Source organism: Lineus longissimus, chromosome 19 (assembly GCF_910592395.1).
Source record: "Lineus longissimus chromosome 19, tnLinLong1.2, whole genome shotgun sequence".
Classification (NCBI taxonomy): Eukaryota; Metazoa; Nemertea; class Pilidiophora; order Heteronemertea; family Lineidae; genus Lineus; species Lineus longissimus.
In genome coordinates this window covers 2,896,193-2,921,973 of record NC_088326.1, presented here as the reverse complement: position 1 = coordinate 2,921,973, position 25,781 = coordinate 2,896,193, and the positions used below count along the sequence as shown (strand labels likewise).

The following is a 25,781-nucleotide window of genomic DNA, read 5'->3' as shown; positions in this document are numbered from 1 at the left end:
ATGATGGTTGTGGTTCATTGGACTGTGACCTGCGCAATGAACCCTGGGAAGCAATATCATGCCATTCCAGTACGGAATATAGTACAAAAGCGGGTATGGCGAATTCAAATTATCTGACAGCCTTTTTGAGTCCGTTCATTCAAGGGAGTGGGATGACCAATTAAGAGGCAAATGCGACCAAAGACTGATGTACAGTATCTTTAAAATCTCAAGACAATGGATCTGCCTATTGTCTCATTTGATTTGACCGAGGAGCCACACAGCGCAACAGCTGGTTTGTCGCAGTGTGTAAACCGCCAACCCATGCCAGCGGGTATGCTGCCAATTCTGCTAGCCAAAAAATCCATTTGGCTCCACGGGTGGCGCTGATTGGCCACGAGTCAGCACGTGACCAGTGTTTTTAAACATGGAGTCGTACTCGGTATACTTTGACAAATATATACAATTCAAAAAATCTTTGAAAATAATTTAGGTATATTTCCGAAGAGGTTTATTTGAGATGACAAAATGCTGTTGGTTTTCCCTATAACAGCGTTGAACTGGAGACCAGTTTTCGAAAAGAGAAAAGAAAGAGCTCGTAAACACTAACTTTGAATCCCAAAACAGGGATTACTACGAACGACCGGAAGAGCTCTGTTTTAGCAGATACCATGCAATATTTTAGGTTAAACATGATTGATGCAGTTGATCCGTTCACAGGCCAGGACAATCTGCGATAAAAGCAAGGGGGCACAAGTGGTTATATTGAGATTGAATGTATGACCTAGTTAATTTTTCTCTGGGAGCTATCTGGTCGAACGTGTCTAGTTGATAGTATTTACTTAGGCGCGCCTCATGCGGGGCGTCGACCCCTTTTTCAGCAATGCATCAGCATTACCAATTAAATGACCGCTCTCCAACACTTCCAACAACATCCACGGTCTTAGAAACGCTCCGTCTCAGTCTGAGATACCCGGGCAGTCGTCATCTCCGTCGAATTGGTCCGAAGCATATCCTCTGGCGGCTTTAGACACCGTCCGCAACATATTTCCTTCAAAGTGCGCCTAAAACTCTTTCCTACCATAAAATAAATGATAATGTTTATGCCAGAATTCAGTGTTATCAAAACATTCGTAATCGTCGCGGCCTTTCTGACATGCCCTAAAATGTCGATCTCAACCAAAGGCGCGACAACAGAAGCAATATGCAAACAGCATCCGGGTAACCTCAAAAGGATAAACATCATCACCATGGCAACAATAATGGCGGAGCTGCCATCATCTGACTTCCGGTACCGTTTCTTATTCCTAGGTTCTTCCTTCCGGTAGGAACGCATCGATTTCCGGGTCACATGTACCTTTCTCAAACTGGTCAGTACAACAACATTCAACGGAAGAATGATGAAGAACATCGGAATGACATCGTAAACTAAGGTCACGGTCACGACCTTGAACCCGATGATATACCCGTGGTCTTGTCCGTACGCCCGCTCTCCTACCGTAAAATATGGTGCCTCTCTGCAAGGGTCTTGATACATGTAATATTCACCGAATTCCGGAATGCTCATGCCGATAGTCAGTATCGTGATGGCCGCCACTCCGATCTTGGCGTTACGGAGGGTGTTCATTCTCTGTGCCTTCATTGGAAAGCGGATGTGTATGAATCTGGAGAGAGAGAGAGTGGTGAGGTCAATTGGCTGTTGAAGGGACCCTTAATCTGTTATGGCAAATTAAAGTAGTCCCGATTGGACTTACCAGAATACCGACCAATATGTTATTAGCGTTCGTCGTTCGTTGTTCCATCGTTGTTCGTGACTTAGTCTACTCACAAGGTATGATGACCAAAACCTAAGCTGTCGCGCGTAGCCTACCTTCTACAGAACATCCGGTTCAGCTCTTCATATCAACTGGATATAATAGAACGTAGGCTACGCGCTATTGTCCAGAATTTGAATATTTTAGTGATTCGCTGAATAATTTAGAAAAGTATTGTAGTCGGCTTTTTATTGCCGAAAAATCCAATGATGCATCAATCCAAAGCGGTCGCCATCTTGGATTTCAATAAGGCCTGATAGGAACTTGATTCCCAATGTACCTGTACATCGAGATGTACACAACGATGGACTTTGTTGCATTTTTCTACCAGGCAACCATCATCGCAACCACTTGGTGAATACACGGTCCACTTACCTGTCAATGGTTATCACTACTATCATGTATACCGTCGCCAGCTCAAAGACATAGATACAGACGCCAGTCACCCATAGAACATTGCCGAAATTACGAGTATGAACAGTCTCGTCAAAGTATGCGGTGTAGAAAAGTTGTTGAACAAAGTCAAAGAGAAGCATATTGAATAGAAATCCCATGTCGACTATTGCGAGAGCCTTCAGAAGGAAATGGGCCGAAGACGACCGTTTATATCGTCTGAAAACTGCCAGGGCGAAAGCATTTCCGACAATGCCGATGACGCAAATTGTTGGCGAGACGACGAATGCCATACCGAATGAAAGATCGAAGTCGGGTGCGGCTTGATCTCCGGATGAAATCTCTCCAGATGAGATAGTTTCGTTCGACATGTTTCCGTTGCTGCTGCGGTCCAACAGTTTGTCCAAACACAAACTTGAATTCAGGGCAACTGCCACGGACAGCAAATGTCTGGCAGCCATCTTGTCATTCAAATCATGAATGCGGTGTTCCTCCCAATGAAAATTTCAATATATTTTGACTGGAAGCATCAGCGAGTTACTGATTTCTATCAAACACTTTATAGGAAATAATCCAACACACATCGTTTGTGATCAACAACCGTATGCAATATGTACATCATTATAGTTTTCTTGAATGTTCTCGGTAATTAACTTGTAATTAACTTGTAATAAATTCGTCAAAAGGGCAGTCACTGAAGTCATATTAGGGCCGTTTAGACGACGCGCAAAAATCCGGATGCGTCCCGAATCCGGATTAATTTTTCGTCGTGTAAACGCAAAAAGATCCGGATCAATGTGGTTGCATCCGGACTAAAAAGGTACCATCGCCTTGGGTGGTTTTAATCCGGATTCATCCAGATTCGATCCGAATGCGGTCTTTTCGCCTGTCGTCTAAACGGCCCTATTATCATCCAAGAAACAGTGTTTCCATGAATATATAATCGACAGGCCTGCGCGATGTGAGTGGACAGCCATAATCGATTGGAATACCATCCCGTGGGATCAACGAATAATAATTTCAATGAAAAAAGTCATTACGAATCAGGGTCTGTTCAAATAAAACACCGGCCAAGTGGTATCGCGATCACTCAGGATTTTGAAATATACGCAAGGCTGACAAAATGTGCGAACTGAGGATAGATCCGGCTCCATTCATCTCTGCCGACATTACTATCACACCATCGAACTACAACAAAATAAATAGCGAGAAATCAAGTTATATCAACAATTCTTCATCAGCCTTCCGGATTAGGGCATCACCTATAGATGACATCTAACATTGTCTAACTTCAACAATGTTGTTACCGGTGGATCAGACAAGTCTTTGTGTTGCGTCTAATTTGCAAACAAGTATTTATGCGTGTGTGGTACGAACAAAGGGGCAGTGATATTGGTACGCTTTGACCGTCGGTGAAAGTGATTTATGAAGCTGTGTTGAACATAAACAAGAAATTTCATGTTTAGTGCATGAGCACAAAGCAAGCCTGTGCGCGGAGATGACAAAAAGCATTTTGTAGTAAGTTGATTAATCGATCATGCCATGGCCAGTTTCATGACTTGCTACTTGTTGCCACAGCGCTCGCAGTGCCGAAAAAAATGCCGTTTTCTGGCATTGCCATACGCAGTCTACAGACGAGGTTTTATTGTCGATGATGGTTGTGGTGCATGGGACTGTGACCTGCGCAATGAACCCTGGGAAGCAATATCATGCCATTCCAGTACGGAATATAGTACAAAAGCGGGTATGGCGAATTCCCATTATCTGACAGCCTTTTTGAGTCCGTTCATTCAAGGGAGTTGGATGACCAATTAAGATGCGACCAAAGTCTAATGTACAGTATCTTTAAAATCCCAAGACAATGGGTCTGCCTATTGTATGATTTGATTTGACCGAGGAGCCACACAGCGCAACAGCTGGTAGGTTGCAGTGTGTAATCCGGCGGCCCATGCCAGCGGGTATGCTGCCAATTTTGCTAGCCAAAAAAATCCATTTGGCTCCACGGGTGGCGCTGATTGGCCACGAGTCAGCACGTGACCAGTGTTTTTAAATATGGAGTCGTACTCGGTATACTTTGACAAAGATATACAATTCAAAAAATCTTAGAAAATTAATCTAGGTATATTTCCGAAGAGGTTTATTTGAGATGACAAAATGCTGTTGGTTTTCCATATAACAGCGTTGAACTGGTGATCAGATGTGACCAGTTTTCGAATAGTGAAAAGAAAGAGCTCGTAAACACTAACTTTGAATCCCAAAACAGGGATTACTACGAACGGCCGGAAGAGCTCTGTTTTAGCGGATACCATGCAAGCTTTTAGGTTAAACATGATTGATGCAGTTGGAGCATGGCTAAATGATTTTGCATGATGCGATTACTCGGTTACGACTTATAACATCGACCTCGGCCGCAATTTTATATTGATTTGAACAGCCCTCTCCGTACAACTTTCTTGAGATCACGAAGGCCCATTTTCCCTGCAGATGGAACAGTATGGCCCACATGATCGACCATGTAAGTCGAAGACAAACAATAAAATAAATTACTTCCGCGATGGGATGGATATTGGGTAGAGCTGATACCTTTCAACGGCACGAAGATAATGAGAACTTCGGAAGGGCATTTTTTCTTGAGCTATAGCACAACTTGCTTTGCATTTGATTCAACCAGCTTATCAGTATCCGTGAGCCAATTTGAATGCGGCTACCGGTCAGAATATACATCGGCTTCGTAATCCTATTGGATTTTTTCCGGGGGCATTGAGTCCATATAGGCTGCTGTCCATATATAAGGAATATTGTGCATGCCTTGGTACAAGGGACCACGGCTTTCAGTCTCATCAGACAGACCCTCAACTCATTGATGTATCTCATATACTGAGCCTCGAACTACGCCAAAAAATTTAGTTCTTTGAAGGCCACGCCGGTTCATCTTGGTAGAAAACAATCCTGGGTTCTGGGGTCGAAGACTCGGGCCCTTGGTAACCAGCAGTGTCAACAATACGGGTGTACTATAGTCCGTGTGCTCATCAGGATAACGTGTGGATGAACGAACTGAGATGCGATTTTAAGAGCGCTTAACGCCCTTCATACCTGGTGGTATGCCTTCTTCGTGGGCAGCGCGGCGAAAGACAAATGTCTTAGCAACGGAATCAGATAGATGTTATACTTTTATTATTGTTTGGGCCGAGCCTAGTTTTGCGGCAATGACGACCGCAGCGGCAAAACGATTGAGTGGAATCAGTCCTAACATTCATCCTCATCACCAGTCTTGTGTGCGGGTTTCCTAAGGTATCGACAATGCCTGAGAGACTCATAGTCATCCTCGCTCCCATCTCCCAAGAATCCACTGTCATTAGACATGTTAGAAGCGCGCCTCAAAAGGTGATCGCAATAATCTGTGTCGTGTCTCAGCTGCTCCAGGCTCAATGGGGCCCGTTTTGGGGGCTTTCGTGGCCTGGTGCTCGCTGTACTTGGAAAATACATCCGTTCTGCCGAGTTACGCTGAAAATAGAAAAGCGCTGCGTTGCAATGGGCATTACGATTATTTGACGTTTCGTCAGAATAAGATATGAGCGTGACGACGTACCTTCTGTAGCTTTCCATTACTTGCAAGATACAAGGGTGGAATGGTGGGGTGAATTTGACCGGCAGGAAGTGACATACGTCGCCCACCATTACTTCCAGTGACATCACTGCGCTTGCGCACTCCGCCGTTGAGTCTACTCAGAAGACTGTTGTCGCTGTTAACCCTTACAGGTGCTCTCTTGGGACAAGCCGCAGCGTCAAATGCGAACTGATTCTGTCGTACGTTACCGACAGAGGGACTCTCTGGGCCAAGAAGGCTGTCCATGCTGACAACAGAATTGTAACTTCCGGTAGAAAATCGCTTAATTCTGTCCGATAAACTAGCACTTCCGGTGGAAACGCGGCTAGGTTTGTCAGATAAACGGGTACATGTACTTCCGTCAGAAAAACTGCGGCTGACTTGATCAGAGTTTGAATTTCTCTTCGCCGAAAACAGAATCGATCTCTCTGTGTAACCTTCATTCTCATTGGACGATCTTCTTCTGTTCATTTTCGACTCGCCAATGACAGAAGAGTACATGTATTTCCGGTCCGAGTATGCATTATCGCCAGTGGAATGACGAGGTCTTGGACCAGTGACCTCATCATTGTTGCAGACGTGATCAATCCTTGTGACGTCACACACACCAGTCCGTCTCTTTCTCGGAGGCTTATTTATTTCCTCATAAACAATCTGTTTTATGTCGTCTTCTGCTGCAACTTTTGCGCGTCTCTCCTCCAGTTCCAGCTGTTGTATCTTTCTCGCCAACTTTTCATCCAACCCCGACATCTTTCTATCCAACATCCCCTGGTCTCGCAGTGGAACCAAACTCTCGTGTTTTCTCGCCTTACTGACGTAAGTGTTCTCACGTGATATTGCCCCGGACATTTTGATCCGGAAAGTCCGTTGACTAGAATCTTTTCAATTGAGGAAGTGCCTCAAAGATAGATTCGTAAAAAGTTACACTTGGTCTTCAATAACGATGACTTCTGAGGTTTCGCTCACGGGTTGCGCTCTGGTGACCTTTGTCTCAATGATTAGCCAATTGGTAGCGTGTTACGTGACATGACATCATAATGGTTACCGTATCTTACATCTCCAGGGTAACGTAGATTCTGCGAGGTCGCAATCGCCTCAAAGTCAATCACTGGCAATATGATTGTCGTTGGCGAACGAAATATCTTTAATGCCGTCGTTGCTTATACACGAATACTAAAGAGCCTCGAACAATTCCGTAATCCATGTTATTGTCGTGTTCAGGTCCTGCGTCTCTACCTAGGTGTTAAGTTGGCTTCAGAAAAAAAACGAGAACAGGCCAGTGCCAACTCCGACGAGATTTTTACTCCAACCTCCAATAGTTCTAACCCGCCTTCTTCGACTTTGGACCGTCATGTGTCACTGGGCACAAGTTCACTTGGTTTGGATAGGAACTCATTCAATAGCTAGGCCTATCTGTATTGTCATCTCAGTTGAAATTCATATTTCGATATCCTCCACTGATCCGAAGTTACGAAGTTGGCTTCCATACGGGTTCATAACCTCACCACGTCCAAAAGACCATGCTGACAATACCGACATTAATGATGCACCACAGGCATTTTTCTACACAAATCACATGGAGAAGAAAGTAGACTTAGGTCGGGGTCAGCTTCGAGAAAGTTCAAACGGACCAACAACATAAAATTGTATTGCCGATATAGCTTTATTATTGTAAAGTTTAATTAGATGGAGATGTATATTATTGTTGAAGATAATAAGAGAGAGATATATGAACTCAAAATGACATCGGTGTAGCAGTCTAAAATGTCCCCTTGAAAAAGTTTCCCCCATTATTGTACGGTGACGGTTATTTATAAATAGTGTCACCCCTGTGAAAGGACCAGCCAGATTTGGCGTTGAGACACTCTTTGACTCTAGCTAATGCCAGACGACTGGCAAAGAGCAGCTGACAGCTAACCAACCGGCCGCAATGGAAAAAGCTACTAACTGAACGGGGCACGAACCTTCGACCTTCCGTTCATGAGAACAGGCTAGCAAATTGATGCCTTCAGACCACTGGGCCATCGGAATCGGTGTATTGTTCGATATTCGGATAACAGAGTGTCTAATTGAAAGGACGTTCACTCTATACCTTTTGATCAGGGTTATATATCAACAACATTGCTTTATGTCCCATAATAATGCACTTGCGAATAACGTGACCGTGCGGCGACACCATTTTATGATAATTCCCAGGCCCGCACATCCCAGGCTACCCTGGTGGTTTTCAATACACCTGGATTTATGACGTAGGAGTAAAAAAAGCCTGATCTCGGGATGTCCCAGGCACGGACGTCGGCTGTTATCCGGGACCTCTAGCTTTTTTATCAAATCGACGTGGCCTCATCAGAGACGGCGCTATTTGTGGATTATGACCGGAGACTGGTGCCACGACCGTATTGTACGATGGGTCAAGTTGAGGACCAGTACCTGTGAACGATGCCTAGTGACGTGCATGATTGAATGTGAAAACAGACAAGACTTCCAACATGCCGCTAGCTATACCATCTGCCCCCACGGGTTGCACTGATCGGTCACTGATATCATGCAGAAGTCGGTACATGGCGGACGAATATACAACCAGTCCACCAACTTGTTTCAGCTAAAACTGAACACTGCTCCTGGTCAAAGCTAAATCTAGCTGTAAGATCATGACTAAGTGATATATTAAGTAGCCAACATATAGTGCTTTGGGTTTATTGCCTGCGCTATCGTCGCTCAAAGCAGCGCCTGCCAACTGAATAGTGAACCTCGTCCACACTGACCACAGAACCTTCGGTCTGATCGACGATGACATTGGGTTGCCAGTACGGGACAATATCAAACTCGCCCCAGTGCCGAAATTAAAAAATTGAGACAATATTGATCAGTTCATTCCACCAAGCAAGCATTCTATTACACTGTATATATATAGGACGGGGAACCAGGCTTCTTTTTCGATTAGAAGGTAGGTCGTTTTTTCCCGGCTCATAATCAAACCTCTTATCCTACAACATACAATGATTCCTCTGTCCCAAATTCTCAATCAAATGATGGGAACTGTGCTTATTATTGACTATATGCCCCTTAAAAAGTCCTGTCCACCCAGTCTCAGCTCAAATAACGGGGTTTGTATATCATGCAACAAAACGAAAGTGGCAGTTATAAACGGCCATTTTGGATTTTCAAATCATTGGTAGGCCTATGTTTCTCTTTTAGATCGCCGCCCGTTTTAAATGCGAGACCGTCCCCTCGGACAGTTGAGTGACTGATATTATAACGTGGTCATTCAAGGTGTCACTGGGCTAGGTCTGGAGGTTGAGAAACCATCCGAGTTCTAATTGTCAAATTCTCCGGAAGAATCCAATCTTCCCAATATTCCAGAAGGCTCCGTTTTGAATGCCTTTGTTTTACAATGGGTTTCTTTTTTTCTATCGGACTTAATGATTGTTCGCTGGGTATAATTTATATTGTATTCGAAGACTCAAGACACGATCGGTCCATCAGTTTTACTACATTGTAAGAACCGCTGATGTGACGCACTTCCATACTTCTCCTTAGTTTTGATCACTGGTAGGCCCTATCAGCGCGACCCAGCTTACCATCCACCTTACTCATAGTTTAGAGCTAGCCCCGCCAGAAGTTTCATTCTTTCATCATTTTCGACAAAATAATTATTTTCCCTAGTTGAGAATATTCCATCAAGGCTAAAGAATGACAAATGAAATTGACAGATTTTTATATTCTATACTGTAGCAATACTAAGAAACCGAGTTTTTCGGTGCTGCCAACTGGTCACAACGGCCTTCGGGTTGTTCGTGACCTCATAAGACCACTTGAACGATTCATTTTAGCAATTTGCTTCAATCTATAGGTTGTGTAAACGCAAGTTTTGTTAGAACAAACTGAGAATAAGCAAAGGCGGTAGGAAAGACGAATGGCGGTTCAGTTAAGGGATAGCCGTAAGTATTCTGGCATATTTTTTTGCGAAAATACCTGGCTCGACGTAGGATTTTCAGAAGGGGAGGTGGTGGGCAGAAAAGGGCCAAGGCTTGAGAAAGGGTTCCAAAATTGCCATTGACGAAGCGTTGTGTTCATTGATATTAAAAGCTCTAATTTGCTGTAATATTGCTATGTTTACAAACATTATCTTGCCTAGGTCGGTTAACAAATGAATTTAAAAAGACCTGCACCATAATGGTTAAAAACGTCTTTGTTCTCGCCCTCGGGCCCCAAAAACGCTAGCAAGTTAAAAGATGATTTCAGAGGTTTGGTCCGCCAAAATGATGCGAGGATTCTGTCTTTCCAGATCTGGATCGTCGTTGCCATGCACAACTGATGTGCAAACTGGCCACCGAGATTACGGAGCAGGAGCTAAGAAACCTGAATCAGGTCATCAGAACATCCGGCATGGTTCCCAAGAATTCCATCGCCAGCGTAGTGGACTTCTTCGGCTTTTGGGCGATGCTTGAAGAGTAGGCATTTTTGACTCACCGCTTTGTCCGTCGTCCGTCGTGGTCGTCGTTGTCTGTATCCTGTTTCAAAAACAGTGGCAAGTTTCTTAATCGCTAAGCGTTAAGTCTTCTTGTACATGTGGTACGTTCGCCACCACATCTCCTCTTGGAGATTGGAAAAAAAGCCCAAGCCAGAAGATGGTCACAATATTAGGAAGGTGTATTTTTCCTCAGTCAGTGATATGTTATGTGTAAAAACAAATCTCACAGGATCATTCGGCAAACTTCGAGTGTCCTAATTTATGCTCGGAAATGGTCGTGACAACTATATACTTTGAGCATGATCATGTGGGCAGAACGCTGTCAGGATAATATTGCTATGTTTACAAAAATTATCTTGCCTAGGTTGATTAACAGATGAATTAAAAAAGACCTGCACCATAACGGTTTAAAAGCATTTATGAATGATGGCGTTCTACGTACCTCGTCTAACGTGTAGGCCTACCCCTATCTCAGACTTATGGACCCTAGCCAGCGACCATTAATTGACAATAACTTCTTGTATATATTCCTTTAAAGGCAAGCCCTTCTTAAATGCGGCAAATACGACGTTCTTCTGGACCTCTTTGAGATGCTAAATCGGATGGACATCGCAGCCATCATCAAAGCGCACAGCAAGAAGATTGAGGAGCTCCGCCGAACCCAGGTAACAGCAAAGACCTCAAGAAGCGAAAGCCACTAAATCCACTTCAGGTTTTTTTCTAGTAAGGATGCATCAAAACAGCAAAATAACGAAATATCAAAACAAAATGATCTACTAGTTGAAGTCCCCAGAATATGCTACACTCTTTAGGCTATTAGCCCTAGAAATAAAGGTTTTTGCGCTTCTGAAAACTCCGACTAAATGGGTTTTTCCCAACACAAGTATGCTCTCCGTAGAGCTAGTTTTGATAAAATGGAAAACACCAATGAGCCGGATTGTGAAAAACCTCGAAGGATCTTTCGGTCTTCGCTTCGCTCTGATGAACCTCTACGCGGGGTGTGGGCCAAAAAACTAATAAAAGTTTCAACTGCTGCACAAACCTGTAAAATCGTTCTCCTGTATTTGATTAGGGCTATATTTGCCTTTACGGATATACGATATATATATAGGCCTGCAGCCACGAGGTCAACCTCCTTCATCCGGGCATTGCGTTCATTGTTTTTCAAATATTCACGCTCTCTTGCCTCGCCTAAATCATTTGATGATGACAATGATCCCGGGGTTAGCGAGGCCGAGAAACGAGGTTGCGACGAGGTAGAGATTCGCCGAATCAATACAACTAGGCCTGCCTGGATTCAGCGAATCTCTACCTTGCGGATGCACACCAACGCCACCAATGATAGAGACAGTAAACGACAAAGAGTGTGCAATGATCCTAGAGTAAACGAGATTGGGACGAGGTATAGAGATTCACCGAATCCATACGAGGATTGCCTGATATTATAAGATGTTATCTCCTTTGGGGCTAAATGGTTCTCATCAGCCTAAGGACATTGGTGTATAGGGGGTTTCCTTGTAGGCGAAATATAATGTTCAGCATCCGAAAACGCATTTCCTTATGGGAATAGCATTAGATAGACCTACTACCAGCAGACAAACTCCTGCCATATAACAGCACCAAACAGTTTTCTAACGGTGGATTTTATGTTGGCCTACATGTACATGTCTATAAATGTAGGCTACCTGCAGTGAGTTTTAAGTCATTTTGACTTTTTGCTGAGATCGTAAGCCTACTCTAACCTTTTGATGAGTAATTCTCAGTGATTTTGACTTTTTGTTAATTTTTTTCAATCAATTTCTTTCAGATCCGGCCCAGGGCCTCCACAAATGACATTGCTGATGAAGAAGATGACCCACTACTAGACGGCTTCGTGGTGGTTCAGATGTTGGTCAAGTAAAAAATGATATGTAAGCAGGGTTTCTGCCAGGGGGGGGGGGGGGGGGGGAAGCAAAGTTGAGGGGGGGGCTTGCCCCCCCCTCAACTTTGCTGAGTATAAATGAAAGAGATAAGATAAGGTGTGAATCACTATAATGTCCTTATCAGTTACTGACAACATCAGGGATGTGTCAGAAAGTATCAAACAGACTACTTGAGAGGGAATTCATCAGCTGTATTTTCATAACATTTCAACGACATATATTCATCACTATCTATGTATTCTTTTGCCGATTTTCAAAAATTCATGTAGGAAAACCGGTGTTTTTGCACGTGATTTTTTGGCTCTGGAATGCTCGGAAAACGCATTCTCCGGGCATCTAGCCAAAAAAAAAAAAAAATTCCCGGTTTGTGCCCCCCTAACGTAAATTCCTGGCGGAAACCCTGGTAAGATGATGGAAAAGGTATTGCCGTCATCGGGGCAACTGCGTTCAAGTCCAGATTATAGCATTTGTTGCCTTTCTCGTGTAATCGCACAAGAAAAGTCAAATAAATTGAAGTAACCGAGTGTAACTCACGAAAGCAATCAATGAGAGTAGGCCTATATAGAAGTAGGCTCCTAACAGTTCTGCGAAAATCTAGTCACTGTGTAACACTGCACATAAATTGAAGTAACCGAGTGTAACTCACGAAAGCAATCAATGAGAGAAGGCCTATATAGGAGTAGGCTCCTAATACTTCTGCGAAAATCTGGTCACTGTGTAACACTGCAAATAAATTGAAGTAACCGAGTGTAACTCACGAAAGCAATCAATGAGAGAAGGCCTATATAGGAGTAGGCTCCTAATACTTCTGCGAAAATCTAGTCTCTGTGTAACACTGCAAATAAATTGAAGTAACCGAGTGTAACTCACGAAAGCAATCAATGAGAGTAGGCCTATATAGAAGTATGCTCCTAATACTTCTGCGAAAATCTAGTCACTGTGTAACACTGCAAATAAATTGAAGTAACCGAGTGTAACTCACGAAAGCAATCAATGAGAGAAGGCCTATATAGAAGTATGCTCCTAATACTTCTGCGAAAATCTAGTCTCTGTGTAACACTGCAAATAAATTGAAGTAAACGAGTGTAACTCACGAAAGCAATCAATGAGAGTAGGCCTATATAGAAGTATGCTCCTAATACTTCTGCGAAAATCTAGTCACTGTGTAACACTGCAAATAAATTGAAGTAAACGAGTGTAACTCACGAAAGCAATCAATGAGAGTAGGCCTATATAGAAGTATGCTCCTAATACTTCTGCGAAAATCTAGTCTCTGTGTAACACTGCAAATAAATTGAAGTAACCGATTGTAACTCACGAAAGCAATCAATGAGAGTAGGCCTATATAGGAGTATGCTCCTAATACTTCTGCGAAAATCTAGTCTCTGTGTAACACTGCAAATAAATTGAAGTAAACGAGTGTAACTCACGAAAGCAATCAATGAGAGTAGGCCTATATAGAAGTATGCTCCTAATACTTCTGCGAAAATCTAGTCTCTGTGTAACACTGCAAATAAATTGAAGTAACCGAGTGTAACTCACGAAAGCAATCAATGAGAGTAGGCCTATATAGAAGTATGCTCCTAATACTTCTGCGAAAATCTAGTCACTGTGTAACACTGCAAATAAATTGAAGTAACCGATTGTAACTCACGAAAGCAATCAATGAGAGTAGGCCTATATAGGAGTATGCTCCTAATACTTCTGCGAAAATCTAGTCTCTGTGTAACACTGCAAATAAATTGAAGTAAACGAGTGTAACTCACGAAAGCAATCAATGAGAGTAGGCCTATATAGAAGTATGCTCCTAATACTTCTGCGAAAATCTAGTCTCTGTGTAACACTGCAAATAAATTGAAGTAACCGAGTGTAACTCACGAAAGCAATCAATGAGAGTAGGCCTATATAGAAGTATGCTCCTAATACTTCTGCGAAAATCTAGTCACTGTGTAACACTGCAAATAAATTGAAGTAAACGAGTGTAACTCACGAAAGCAATCAATGAGAGTAGGCCTATATAGAAGTATGCTCCTAATACTTCTGCAAAAACTTCAGCGCGTAACCGGCATCACAAGCAATGGCTCACATGACTACCAGAAACACTACGATTGAAGTTCTTTGCATGAATGACAAAGAGTAGCACTGCAAATACCCTTGGGTGAAAATATATGTCTTATTACAGATTCTAAAATACCTTGGTACCGTAAAGTCAACTTTTAAATGGAAAATGCATAAGCCTCGTTCTGAGAGTGGAGTGTTTTGGACACGCAACCAAGATGCTCTACCAAAGTTCCCTCGGGTTGCACTAAAATGTGGAACCATGCACACAGCTCACTTCAGAAGTTTGAGGCTCTCAAAACACTGCTTCAAACACAAATCAGCCAAGGAAGCATCAACCACCCTAAGTTTTTTAATGAGCACTACACATATTTGCTGAGAAAAACGCTCCAAATAGCCCATTTGCGCGGATTTTAGCGTCACTTGAGCGAGCCGATCCGGACTTCCTATACGGGCTGCCGTAACATAATGTAAACAACGGCGCTACCGGCGCTCCGGGCAGGCGATGGATGGAATTTGCCAAATTCGCACATATTCAAGTTATTTCGTGGCCTATCTTTTTAAGTTTGAGGTATTTTAGAATAGAAATTGAACCCTCGGCTTCGGACCTTGGTTGAGTTACCAAGACACTCTCGGGTGGAGCTAAAATTTCGTCCAAACCCTCGCCTGTCGGCTCGGGTTTGGACTGTATTTTAGCTCCACCCTCGAGTGTCTTGGTAACTCAACCAAGGTCCTCCGCCTCGGGTTCAATTCCTTAAGTAACACTGATGTTGGATAAACCAGTGGTTACTATGAAGATCTAAGATATACGAAAAGCCAGTGATTACAAGATGTAACACTGCAAATACCCTTAATGGGTGAAAATATATGTCTTATGACAAAGTAACACTGATGTTGGATAAACCAGTGGTTACTATGAAGATCTAAGATATACGAAAAGCCAGTGATTACAAGATGTAACACTGCAAATAAGCCAGTGATTACAAGATGTAACACTGCAAATAAGCCACTGATTACAAGATGTAACACTGCAAATAAGCCACTGATTACAAGATGTAACACTGCAAATAAGCCAGTGATTACAAGATGTAACACTGCAAATAAGCCAGTGATTACAAGATGTAACACTGCAAATACGTTAATGGGTGAAAATATATGTCTTATGACAAAGTAACACTGATGGTGGATAAACCAGTGGTTACTATGAAGATCTAAGATATACGAAAAGCCAGTGATTACAAGATGTAACACTGCAAATACCCTTAATGGGTGAAAATATATGTCTTATGACAAAGTAACACTGATTGTGGATAAACCAGTGGTTACTATGAAGATCTACGATATACGAAAAGCCAGTGATTACAAGATGTAACACTGCAAATAAGCCAGTGATTACAAGATGTAACACTGCAAATACCCTTAATGGGTGAAAATATATGTCTTATGACAAAGTAACACTGATTGTGGATAAACCAGTGGTTACTATGAAGATCTAAGATATACGAAAAGCCAGTGATTACAAGATGTAACACTGCAAATAAGCCAGTGATTACAAGATGTAACACTGCAAATAAGCCAGTGGTTACTTAATGTCACATGCAAATGTAAAAATGGGAATTAATGTAGTGATTTCAGAAAGAAAGTTGATGTAGCATTGAATAGAGCAGTGATGAGATATGCATGCAGTGAATCGTTACATAACAGTGACATGAGACTGGTCGTTGAAATAAACTAGATATGACTTGAAACAGTAATCCAACGAGTTGTTATGAAATAAAACTGGGTTGCATGTCACGCACTTGTCCAAATAAATTTATTTTTGTGGTAATTTCTGTTTTGCAATTCACACGTTCTGTACTGGAGCATTAATGATCTCTTTTTACTTTGAATTAACCCTACTAGCATTTATTCATGGCTTGTGAATTCGTGCGACTAGTAAATCGGCGATGTAGGGGAAAGGTATAGTAAAATAGGAACGAAATAATATGTTTCGATCTATTCTGTGAGGTAGCATATGATCTGGTTAAACTTGCTTCAATGTTCAAACGCAGATTGTAAAAACTGATAGGCTAGCACCATCAGATGCATGTAAAATAAACATCGTAATAAATAAACAAAGCTTTTTGTTAGTCTTCTATGCGCGATCAGGTCCGACGCATGCCATATATCATGTTGTGACTCTGCCGGTCAAGGTTTTGATCAATCTCCCAATGAGAGGACTGCGCTTCATTTGCCTCCTTAACCGAAAAAGACCATAATGTACGCTAGTAAACTGTGAAAGTATCACTTGCTTGACAACCGTTATCAATGGCGAGGCTAGGAGATTGGGATTTGAAGTCCCGCGACAACATGGTGTGTTGGGCAAAATGTCTCTGAAGCGACCTGCTGTTACGGTACATGGGTACGGCCTGCAACGACAATTACTAGTAAATAGCGTCGGCGGCTTTGCAACAAATTAAACCTTCACTCAGGCTCAATTCTGTTTGTGACTTTGTCCTCAAAAGGCCAGTCTGGGACGAATGAAAGTGAATTGTAATTGAACACCACGGAATCTTTTTCCATGCAGTACAGCAATGATGAGAATTATTTGATATGTAACCACGGCAATGGCCTAATTGGAAGAAAGGAAATAAGTATAGTGCATTTTCTCATTCTACAAACAAATACACTTCGATCAATGGAGAACAGTCCGGGCCACCGCTATCCCTGATGAAGCTGCTGGCGAATTGTCTCCGATGGTGACAAAAATGGAACTGGTACAGCACGGACTTCAGTGTGGTGGTATACATCGGCTCGACATTTATCTTCATTGATGAGCATTGCTGACTGATTGGCCGTATTGTCTCCAAACTGGTTGTGACATTGTCTTGTAAGGCTTTGTACCCAGGCTATGGCATTATCTGTGTGGAGGCAGGTATAATCTGCATTTTGTCTTTCCTCCACGGTCCATTGTTTGTCATTATGCGCACATCTCAAAAGTAGTATTCCTGATTTATACAAAAACGAAGGTCAAGGACAGTTAATGGCAACATGGCTCTTACAGGCTGAACAGGCTGTGACAGCAGTCCCTTATGCGGTGAATAGTCTCTCTGCGCTGTCCCCGATGTGGCGAAGAGTTGTCTCTTAGTGGTGGACAGGTTGTGACAATACTGACACCAGTGTTGGGCGGCTGTATAACATTATTTCTGCCGTGTGAACGGTGCACGAGTGTAACGATCTCTCTCGATCCCGGCGGTCGACGTGATGAGGAATGGTCTCCGGCGTGCACGGCGGAGAGTTGGCTCTAATGTGATGGACAGACTGCGGCAGCATGGTCTCCTATGAGGTTGACTGGTTGTAATTTTCTTTCTTAAACGTGCTGACATTGTCTCTAATAATGTACAGACATAGTCTCTGACAAACTTTGATGCTGTTGTCTCGGATGTGGCCATGGTGGACAGCCCTGGCTGTGACATAGTCTCCGCAGTGGTAAACAGGCTGTGGCACTGTCTCTGCTGTGGTGGACCAGACATTACTGCTTGATTTGTGACCAATAGGGGGCACCACCTTCGACACCACCCATGGCCATACCCCACAAACGTTCAATCACACCAAAATTGCCTGACTGGGGACCAAGGGCAATGAAAATACTATGAAAATTTTCCAGTACCAAATCTACTCAGCAGAATCACTAGAAAGAAAGAAAACATAACAACAATACTGTTCTGGAAATCCTTCTCTATTTACAATTTACAGTACATCTTCAAATAGAAATCTTCCGATCTGAGCGGGCAAAACCATATGAAAAGTTTCATCCCAAAACACGATATGCCTCTACAACACTCAAAGATGTCCAAAATCTTCCGGTGCACTTCCAGTTAAATTCCCAACTTTGAAGCCACATCTTGTTAAAAGGCAAAAACGAATATATATATCTCGTTTTTTGACGAAACTCGTCAAATAAAATTTTATTACAAGGCATGAAATTCTGTCATTAATTTCCATGGAAGTAAAGGTATTGTGCTGATTTGACAGAAATGTCTACATTTCGGGAGAGCATATTGGATGTTCGTTCATCAATTTCATCACAAGCACATCTTGCTTTGCATGTACTAAGTACACAGGTTGGGACAGGCTCTCGAAAGACAGTCTCTCGATTGACAGACGGTATCTCAAATGAGCAACCGTTTGTCAAATGAAAGACCAAGTGCAACCTTCAAAGAGTCCTCATCAATGCACTCAGAATCCCTTCTTGGCCTTTTTCCTGATGCCTGTTCGCCTGTACTCTGAACGCTCACGAAGATAAATCTCTGTGCATTCATCTCTGAATTCTTTATTGTCATACCTGAAAGAAAGAAACAAACTAACATGAATGTACAAATGTACATGTATGATGGGTTGTATGATACATTTTATAGGGACAGCACAATAACATACGACTACTACAGATACATTTTGTCCAATCAAAGACTATAAGACTGGGGTTTTCGTAGAATACACTAGAACTCCTCTAATAAGGACAAACTGTCCTATATGAGAGGTGTCTCGCTAACAGAGGTGAAAGTGATTTAAAGTGACAAATTTGGGACCAAAATCAGTCCAGTAAACTAATGTTCTACTGAATGACAGCTGCCAACATGTTTGTAATACCTGCAATGACAACTCACCATTCCGATAAACAGTTATTCATGGCTTTAGCTGATTTCCGGCAAAAGAAAGGTAATAGCAACCCCTGTTCTTTTCCACATTGGTTGAAGGCTGTAAGTAAAAAATATCATCCTTACTCAGTATAATAATGAAGACAAAGTCACAAGCAAATCAGTTCCATGAGGACAAAGTCACAGCAGAAGCAGAAGCCTCGGATAGGACAATTATCATTTCATGAGGACAAACTCTAGGATAAACACATCCTGACAAAATGCTCAGAACCAACCGCCCTAAGGGAAGAGTTCTATCAATCTGGAACCTTCATCCACAATCTGCTTTATGGTAACCAGGACAATTTAACAACAGATGACAGCATTCGTCACCAGAACAGGACTGTCCATCAAAGATCAATAATGCAGAAGAAGAGGTACTCTTTGATTCACAACTAATTCAGTTCCTTAGAAGTAGGCCTACCTTTGACTAGGTCCAGACAATGTTCCTTGTGAGCTTTTGACTTCATGATCTTAGGGATCATAACTTCTTCCTCAACTCTTCGCAAAGATCTGTCATTTGGATCTCCTGCAAATAAGAGAGAAACTAGAAGATTGTATTAATCACAGTGGAACCTCCCTAAGAGAAATCTTCTCTATAGGAGACTAGTTTTGGTCTCAAATTGGTTGTTTCCATTCAATTTGACCTCTCTCATCAGAGTTCACCTCTTAATGAAGGACAGCACTTGTCGGTCCTGAGGGTGTGCTTAATAGAGAGGTTCTACTGTATTTAGATTAATGACAGCGTCTCAAGGCTTCAGCCATTTGCGTTGTCTTGATGTGAACTAGAAATTGCTCTACCGATACGGCTTTTTGCGCCACCTGCCGAGCACCTATAGAACTAAACGACCGGACCACCTCCGGAATCTACACTTATTGAAGCTGCATTCTGCTAACTGCCCTCATTTATGACATCTTACCAAAACCAAGTGGTCCCCCTCCTAATGTGCCCGATAAAACCTGCCAATCGTCATGATGTTCATGGAAATTTTCGTCATTTTTCCCTGTTTTGTCGGTAACATTCTCGTTTTGCCCTTGCGCTGCCATTTTATTTGTCGCTTACAGCAAGTAGGCCCTGTATACAAACTTCAGCTACTGGAGTAAAAAGAGACCTTCTGTCTACAAAGTTAGTTTTTTGAAATTGTGTGAAGTTTTTTCAATGTACTTATGTACAAAATTCTAGCATTAGATTGCTTTTTTATATATTGAATTGTTGTCGTTTACACAAGCATCCTCATTTTACCCACAATGCAAGTGGCTTCCGTAGATAAAAGCCGGTGCTCGAATTTTTACCTGAATTAAAATCTACTTTTCCACGATAAAGACATAATTTTGTGAGTTGATCGATTGATTTACTGATATCCGTTTGATATTAATCACCTAATATTATCATTTTACCCTCGTATATGGTCAAATCAGTGTGGTTTTATTGTGATAAACATTGCGTGAAAACCTGAAAGTCCTCAAATTTGTCGATTCATCGTCATCAGAATCATCAGTCGTCACGATCATCATCATCCGTCATCAGTGCTGTGACAGCTCCAACTATCTTACTTTGCAACGTCAGATTCATAACATTTGTACATCGCCATTCAGCATTGGTCATCGCCCATCGGTCTCACTCTCACCTATCGGCCGATGTACTGGATGCAGAATGGACCACTGCATTACATTACACCAAAGACGAACCAGCGAACAAAATAATTAATAATATGCACACATAGAAGACATCAGAAGTCCTTCGCTCGGACAATGACATGTCATGTGCCAACATGGCCAATGTGACCCTTTGTTCTCAAGGTGAAATGCTGGCACTGACCGACTGGTCAGTGGCAGTGCCCAAACAATTACAAACTTCTTTGTTTGGGCTCTGCCCTGGGTTGTGACTTGTCTTTGTCAAAATCGTCCATAATGCCACCAAGTCTGAGTGACAGGGAATGTATTGTAAGTTATTTCTCTCCTCTTACTTACAGGTCATGGATCGGCTGTTGCGTCTTGGTAGTGGTGGCATGCCCGGTATGGGCGGGGTGAGTATTTAGGTCTAACCCAGTGACAAATTAGTGGATGCAAGAATCAAAGAAATACTGCTAATATTAGCCCTCAGTCTCAGATGCCTGAAAAATGCACATTTGCCTTGGCACTTAAGTTATATAATTGTTGGTTTCTAACAATAACATCATCCCTCTTTGTTTTTTTCTGAAAAATCTTTTCCAAATTGTTCTGTTTTTTCTCGGATTTACATATGAACTTGTAATCTGTCATCAGCTAATATTCACTTTTAATTCACTAGACAAAGCTGTGCAAAGTGTCAGGATTTGGAAAAATTCATCTCAAAATTGACACCATAATTTAATTGTGTTTGTTTGCTTACGTTTTCAGGGCGCTACAACAAGTGATGCCCCAGTGGTGGACACAGCTGAACAGGTCTACATATCTTCACTTGCACTTCTCAAGGTGAGGACGATCAAAAATATACAATATGTAATGTATACTTAGGGGCAGCGGTAGCGCAGTGGAAGAGAGTCGGCCTCATGATCAGGAGGTCGTGGGTTCGACTCCCAGCCGAGTCACTGCTAAGTTCCCCTACTGGTCGAGTTCAAGTGAGCACCTTCTGGTTGCTCCTTGAAACCCCTGATTGATTTCTGTGGAGACCGGGGTAATAATATGATATCCCAAAGCGCTTTGAGCAAGAACTATAGTGTCAGGGAATTGCGCTATATAAAAGACTCATTATTATTATTATTATTATACTTTACTGGCTTCAAAGGAATGATTCAAGGTTTTGCAATTTGTAGTGTATAATAGTACTTCACTGGCTTTCATTTCAACAAAATCCTTTTTCCCTTACAGATGTTGAAGCATGGCAGAGCTGGCGTACCTATGGAAGTCATGGGTCTCATGTTGGGAGAGTTTGTGGATGATTACACGGTCAGGGTAATCGATGTGTTTGCAATGCCGCAGTCCGGAACAGTAAGTTCATCATGTTTTGTTTTTATTGTCTTCATGTACATAAGACATCTAGATTGCCCCAACATATATAACAAAACGCTAGTATTTCAGCCTTGGGGTCTACGTTTTTATACAGCTCTTTGCCCCTTCAAGGTAGATTTTGCTTTCCTCTCCAAATCGTGAAGCGCTAGGCCTGGAAGTTACCTTGATAATTTGACTAAAAACATTATCTTCTCTTCCCCAGGGTGTGAGTGTAGAAGCCGTTGATCCCGTCTTCCAAGCGAAAATGTTGGACATGTTAAAACAGACAGGTCGACCTGAGATGGTGGTTGGATGGTACCATTCGCATCCTGGATTTGGCTGCTGGCTTTCCGGCGTTGACATCAACACGCAGCAGAGTTTTGAAGCATTGTCTGAACGCGCAGTGGCTGTGGTCGTTGATCCAATTCAGAGTGTCAAAGGAAAGGTTGTGATTGACGCATTCCGGTTGATTAACCCGAACATGATGGTGTTAGGTCAGGAGCCAAGACAGACTACATCCAACCTTGGTCATTTAAATAAACCATCGATACAGGTAAGTTTGTTAGTCTTCTTTAGTCTTTGGTTGTGACTTTGTCCTCATTTAGTCACTGGTTGTGACTTTGTCCTTTGTCCTCCATTTAAAGTCGCTTTGGAGTCTTTAAGGATGCTAACAGATTTTGACGCAGTATTGGACATTTCAATTCATTTGACTTCTGTAGACAGGACACCGCTCTTATAAGGACAGCATGTGTCATTCCCAAGGGTGACCTTGATGTGGAGATTCGGCTGTATGTCATAATTATTTATTTCCATCTGTTTCAGGCTTTGATTCACGGGCTAAACCGTCACTATTATTCTATCGCCATCAACTATAGGAAAAATGAACTGGAACAAAAGGTGAGAGGTATAACTTTTTCTCTTCTCAAAGTTTGTTGCTATCACCAGTTAATCAAATGCTGGTGGCTACTTGTCGTTATAACGTTGTCTCTTTCTGCTTTGCTTAAAAATGGAGCTTTGATCTGTGCATCAACTTAGGAGCAGCTGCACTGGTTAAGGTGACTGTCCAGCTCTAGGTTTAAATCCTGCCTGGTTCCTGCCTTTGCCTTATTCAGTGAGTGCTTGATCGGGCTCCGGTAGAGCATGGTATTGGAAGCTCCTTGGTACCACAGAGTTCATCATCATCGTTTTCATTTGCCTTTCAGATGTTACTGAATCTCCACAAGAAGAGTTGGATGGACGGCCTTACTTTGCAAGATTATAATCAACATTGCAACACCAATGAGAAGGTGGTCGGGGAGATGCTGGAGCTGGCGAAGAATTACAATAAGGTGTGTTTATGTACTGTCAACTGCCACAAGTTCTTGGGCAATTTATTTTTGCAGAAATAAATGTGCAAAATAAATTCATGAAAACATTTGTAAGTCCTTACTGATAAGGCCTCTATGAGTTACTGTTGAACCTCCCTCCAAGACACCTCTGTTAGAAGAACACCCTCTATCTATAGGGACAGTGAGTTGTGTCGCAAGTGAGTCATTTCTATACCATTTCGCCTCTGTAATCAGGACACAGTTCTTTTTCAAAGGACAGCCCATGTCAGTCTCGAGGGTGTCCTGTCCTACCGTCTTTCCAGCCTATTATTGTGATTGTCTCCCTTTCAAGGCATTGGAAGAAGAAGACACGATGACACCAGAACAGCTCGCCATCAAAAACGTCGGCAAGATGGATCCAAAGCGGCATCTTGAGGAGCACGTGGACGTCCTAATGACATCGAATATCGTGCAGTGCCTCGGGGCCATGTTGCACGCTGTTGCCTTTAAATAGACTGAACTTGTTACTTAGTTTATATGCTGTGTTGAAACGAATGTCTCGGGCTCCTCATTTGAAGATGTGCTGACTATCTAGAATGACTTTGAGAGGATATTTCACTGGGCAGTGATGGGATTTTAAGTGTCCAAGCTAGTACACTGGCTAAAGTGATACAACTTTTAAACTACAGCAACAACAGTTCACTTTTGGACAGAGTTAAGCCTGTGTCTACCTTGTATTTGAATGTACCAGGCTTTGGGAACCAGTTGTAATTGGCACAATCAAGATACAAAAGGTTGGGTTTGCAGACAACTTTACCATTGGAGTAAAGTTGGAGCATTTCATTCAAAATGGGGTCTACATGTACATGTATGTTTTCATGAAGATGCATGTGATAAATGTGAATTCTGTACCTCTTTGTAAATAAATTACACACAAAAAAATTATATAACACTGTATTTGGTTGATTTGTTAACTACAATTGAATTGTCCAGCTGAAATCATTGACGATGTCTCCCGTCAGCTGAAGTTATTGAAGACTTCTCCAGTAAGCTGTAGTCATTGAAGATGTCTCCCGTCAGCTGAAGTCATTGAAGACTTCTCCAGTCAGCTGAAGTCATTGAAGACTTCTCCAGTCAGTTGGCAGGTACATGCGTGGCCATAAAGATGAAAAGCATTGGGAAATGCCTTTATTGGGACAGTTGAATTGGATGCTCTCAAACTACAAACTGTGTGCATCTACATGTAAGAAGTGGAAGATACCATCTTACTGTACATGATAAATGATAAATGTCATTTGTATCGCGCCTTTCCGCGGTTAAACCACACTCAAAGCGCCCCTCTCCACTTGCCGAAAAAGTAGCGTTTTTAACTGACTCTTGAACTGTTCAATGCTTGTCTCTGCCCTGAGGGCTGGTGGCAGTTTATTCCATAGGCACGGCCCGCAGCTGGAAAAACGGCGGTCACCGTACCTAGGTTTTGTCCTTCTTGCTTCTAGCAGATTAAACCCAGAGGATGCTCTGGTGATCCTTCTTTGGGGGGTCGCAGTTAAAAGTTATTTTAGGTACACAGGACCTAGTCCATTTACCGACTTATAGACTGTGAGTAGAATCTTATACTCAATTTGCGACCTGATGGGAAGCCAGTGTAAGTCTATAAGAACAGGTGTAATGTGGTCGAATTTCCTTGTTCGAGTGACAAGCCTCGCTGCGGAGTTTTGAACACGCTGTAAGGGTGCGAGTGTATTTTCGGGCAGGCCATAAAGGAGCCCGTTGTTGGTATCCAACCGTGACGTCACAAACGCATGGACTAGCCTCGCGGTGCCAGTTTGATCGAGACATTTCCTGATTCGGCCAATTTTGTAAAGGCTCCCGTAGGCCGCTTTGCATGTTAGCTTAATGTGCGTCTGCATATTCATGTTTTTGTCAAGCCACGCGCCTAGGTCTTTTATACACTCAGAACATTCAATCCATATGCCATCAGCTGTGATTCCCGAAATTGAACCACACCTCTTGGTAGAAACAAAGTTTGTTAAGTCCGTTTTGGGCGCATTGAGAGCAAGCTTGTTCTCGGTCAACCAGGTTTGGATGTTGCCTATGCAATCCTCTGTTTTGGATACCATTGCTGTGCACTGAGCTTTGTCACCGCAGCTAAAAGATTCGATCAACTGATTATCATCAGCATAAAGCTGGTAAGGGACATTTGCATAGCGCATGACGTCCCCGAGCGGGAGTGTGTAGATTATAAAAAGAACAGGGCCCAACACTGAACCCTGTGGCACTCCGCACTTGACTGACACCTTCACGGACTGTGCGTCCTCAATCACACATGACAAAGTCATATGTAGACAATGGGAACACCGCCATCAAGTGAAGTCTACCATTTGCCTCAGTGAATCTCCTGATCACCACACAGCACAGATAACGTTACGTGGAATGTCCCCCAAATGAAGTCTTGCCTCATGAATATTTAACAGGACTCTGCAAACAAGGCAAACCAGAGTCAGAAGTGTGACTAGCAGAGCGCCCTCCCAAGAGGACAATGTGATAGCTGCCCTACGAACAGAGTCCTCTTAAAGCCAAC

At 42.6% G+C, this 25,781-nt stretch overlaps 5 protein-coding genes across 5 annotated transcripts; 2 read left to right on the top strand and 3 right to left on the bottom strand.

Moving 5' to 3' along the window:
- Positions 1-665: 665 nt before the first annotated feature.
- Positions 666-2,647, bottom strand: LOC135503403 (uncharacterized). Its single transcript, XM_064796964.1, has 3 exons — positions 2,169-2,647; positions 1,337-1,643; positions 666-710 (listed from the first exon to the last, which is right to left on the bottom strand). The coding sequence occupies exons 1-3, from the start codon at positions 2,645-2,647 to the stop codon at positions 666-668; spliced, it is 831 nt and encodes a 276-aa protein (XP_064653034.1).
- Positions 2,648-4,369: 1,722 nt separating this feature from the next.
- On the bottom strand, positions 4,370-7,131 carry LOC135503201 (uncharacterized). The gene is made up of 2 exons (XM_064796656.1): positions 5,776-7,131; positions 4,370-5,690 (listed from the first exon to the last, which is right to left on the bottom strand). The coding sequence occupies exons 1-2, from the start codon at positions 6,640-6,642 to the stop codon at positions 5,433-5,435; spliced, it is 1,125 nt and encodes a 374-aa protein (XP_064652726.1). The 5' UTR covers positions 6,643-7,131; the 3' UTR covers positions 4,370-5,432.
- Positions 7,132-8,696: 1,565 nt separating this feature from the next.
- LOC135503306 (uncharacterized) lies at positions 8,697-12,204 on the top strand. Its single transcript, XM_064796824.1, has 5 exons — positions 8,697-8,740; positions 9,647-9,734; positions 10,082-10,247; positions 10,806-10,932; positions 12,075-12,204. Exons 2-5 carry the CDS (start codon positions 9,710-9,712, stop codon positions 12,165-12,167), a joined length of 411 nt encoding a protein of 136 aa, XP_064652894.1. The 5' UTR covers positions 8,697-8,740; positions 9,647-9,709; the 3' UTR covers positions 12,168-12,204.
- A 5,753-nt stretch (positions 12,205-17,957) lies between these two features.
- LOC135503155 (COX assembly mitochondrial protein homolog) lies at positions 17,958-19,975 on the bottom strand. The gene is made up of 4 exons (XM_064796549.1): positions 19,844-19,975; positions 19,348-19,452; positions 18,894-18,984; positions 17,958-18,571 (listed from the first exon to the last, which is right to left on the bottom strand). Exons 1-4 carry the CDS (start codon positions 19,968-19,970, stop codon positions 18,466-18,468), a joined length of 429 nt encoding a protein of 142 aa, XP_064652619.1. The 5' UTR covers positions 19,971-19,975; the 3' UTR covers positions 17,958-18,465.
- A 198-nt stretch (positions 19,976-20,173) lies between these two features.
- On the top strand, positions 20,174-24,142 carry LOC135502937 (26S proteasome non-ATPase regulatory subunit 14). Its single transcript, XM_064796149.1, has 8 exons — positions 20,174-20,257; positions 20,897-20,950; positions 21,303-21,377; positions 21,774-21,893; positions 22,117-22,446; positions 22,716-22,790; positions 23,096-23,221; positions 23,553-24,142. The coding sequence occupies exons 2-8, from the start codon at positions 20,900-20,902 to the stop codon at positions 23,712-23,714; spliced, it is 939 nt and encodes a 312-aa protein (XP_064652219.1). The 5' UTR covers positions 20,174-20,257; positions 20,897-20,899; the 3' UTR covers positions 23,715-24,142.
- Positions 24,143-25,781: the final 1,639 nt, after the last annotated feature.

What these genes read in the sequence shown, in the direction of transcription:
- LOC135503403 (XM_064796964.1), bottom strand. Translation starts at nt 2,647, where the DNA reads ATGGCTGCCAGACATTTGCTGTCCGTGGCAGTTGCCCTGAATTCAAGT. An exon ending in GTAGTGATAACCATTGACAG is followed by an intron (nt 1,644 to 2,168) that starts GTAAGTGGACCG and finishes CTCTCTCTCCAG; the next exon opens with ATTCATACACATCCGCTTTC. An exon ending in TACTGACCAGTTTGAGAAAG is followed by an intron (nt 711 to 1,336) that starts GTACATGTGACC and finishes CTTTTATCGCAG; the next exon opens with ATTGTCCTGGCCTGTGAACG.
- LOC135503201 (XM_064796656.1), bottom strand. Translation starts at nt 6,642, where the DNA reads ATGTCCGGGGCAATATCACGTGAGAACACTTACGTCAGTAAGGCGAGA. An exon ending in GTAATGGAAAGCTACAGAAG is followed by an intron (nt 5,691 to 5,775) that starts GTACGTCGTCAC and finishes TTCTATTTTCAG; the next exon opens with CGTAACTCGGCAGAACGGAT.
- LOC135503306 (XM_064796824.1), top strand. Translation starts at nt 9,710, where the DNA reads ATGGCGGTTCAGTTAAGGGATAGCC. An exon ending in GGTTCAGTTAAGGGATAGCC is followed by an intron (nt 9,735 to 10,081) that starts GTAAGTATTCTG and finishes CTGTCTTTCCAG; the next exon opens with ATCTGGATCGTCGTTGCCAT. An exon ending in TTTTGGGCGATGCTTGAAGA is followed by an intron (nt 10,248 to 10,805) that starts GTAGGCATTTTT and finishes ATTCCTTTAAAG; the next exon opens with GCAAGCCCTTCTTAAATGCG.
- LOC135503155 (XM_064796549.1), bottom strand. Translation starts at nt 19,970, where the DNA reads ATGGCAGCGCAAGGGCAAAACGAGAATGTTACCGACAAAACAGGGAAA. An exon ending in AGGGGGACCACTTGGTTTTG is followed by an intron (nt 19,453 to 19,843) that starts GTAAGATGTCAT and finishes TCTTATTTGCAG; the next exon opens with GAGATCCAAATGACAGATCT. An exon ending in AATAACTGTTTATCGGAATG is followed by an intron (nt 18,572 to 18,893) that starts GTGAGTTGTCAT and finishes TCTTTCTTTCAG; the next exon opens with GTATGACAATAAAGAATTCA.
- LOC135502937 (XM_064796149.1), top strand. Translation starts at nt 20,900, where the DNA reads ATGGATCGGCTGTTGCGTCTTGGTAGTGGTGGCATGCCCGGTATGGGC. An exon ending in TAAATAAACCATCGATACAG is followed by an intron (nt 22,447 to 22,715) that starts GTAAGTTTGTTA and finishes CATCTGTTTCAG; the next exon opens with GCTTTGATTCACGGGCTAAA. An exon ending in TGGCGAAGAATTACAATAAG is followed by an intron (nt 23,222 to 23,552) that starts GTGTGTTTATGT and finishes CTCCCTTTCAAG; the next exon opens with GCATTGGAAGAAGAAGACAC.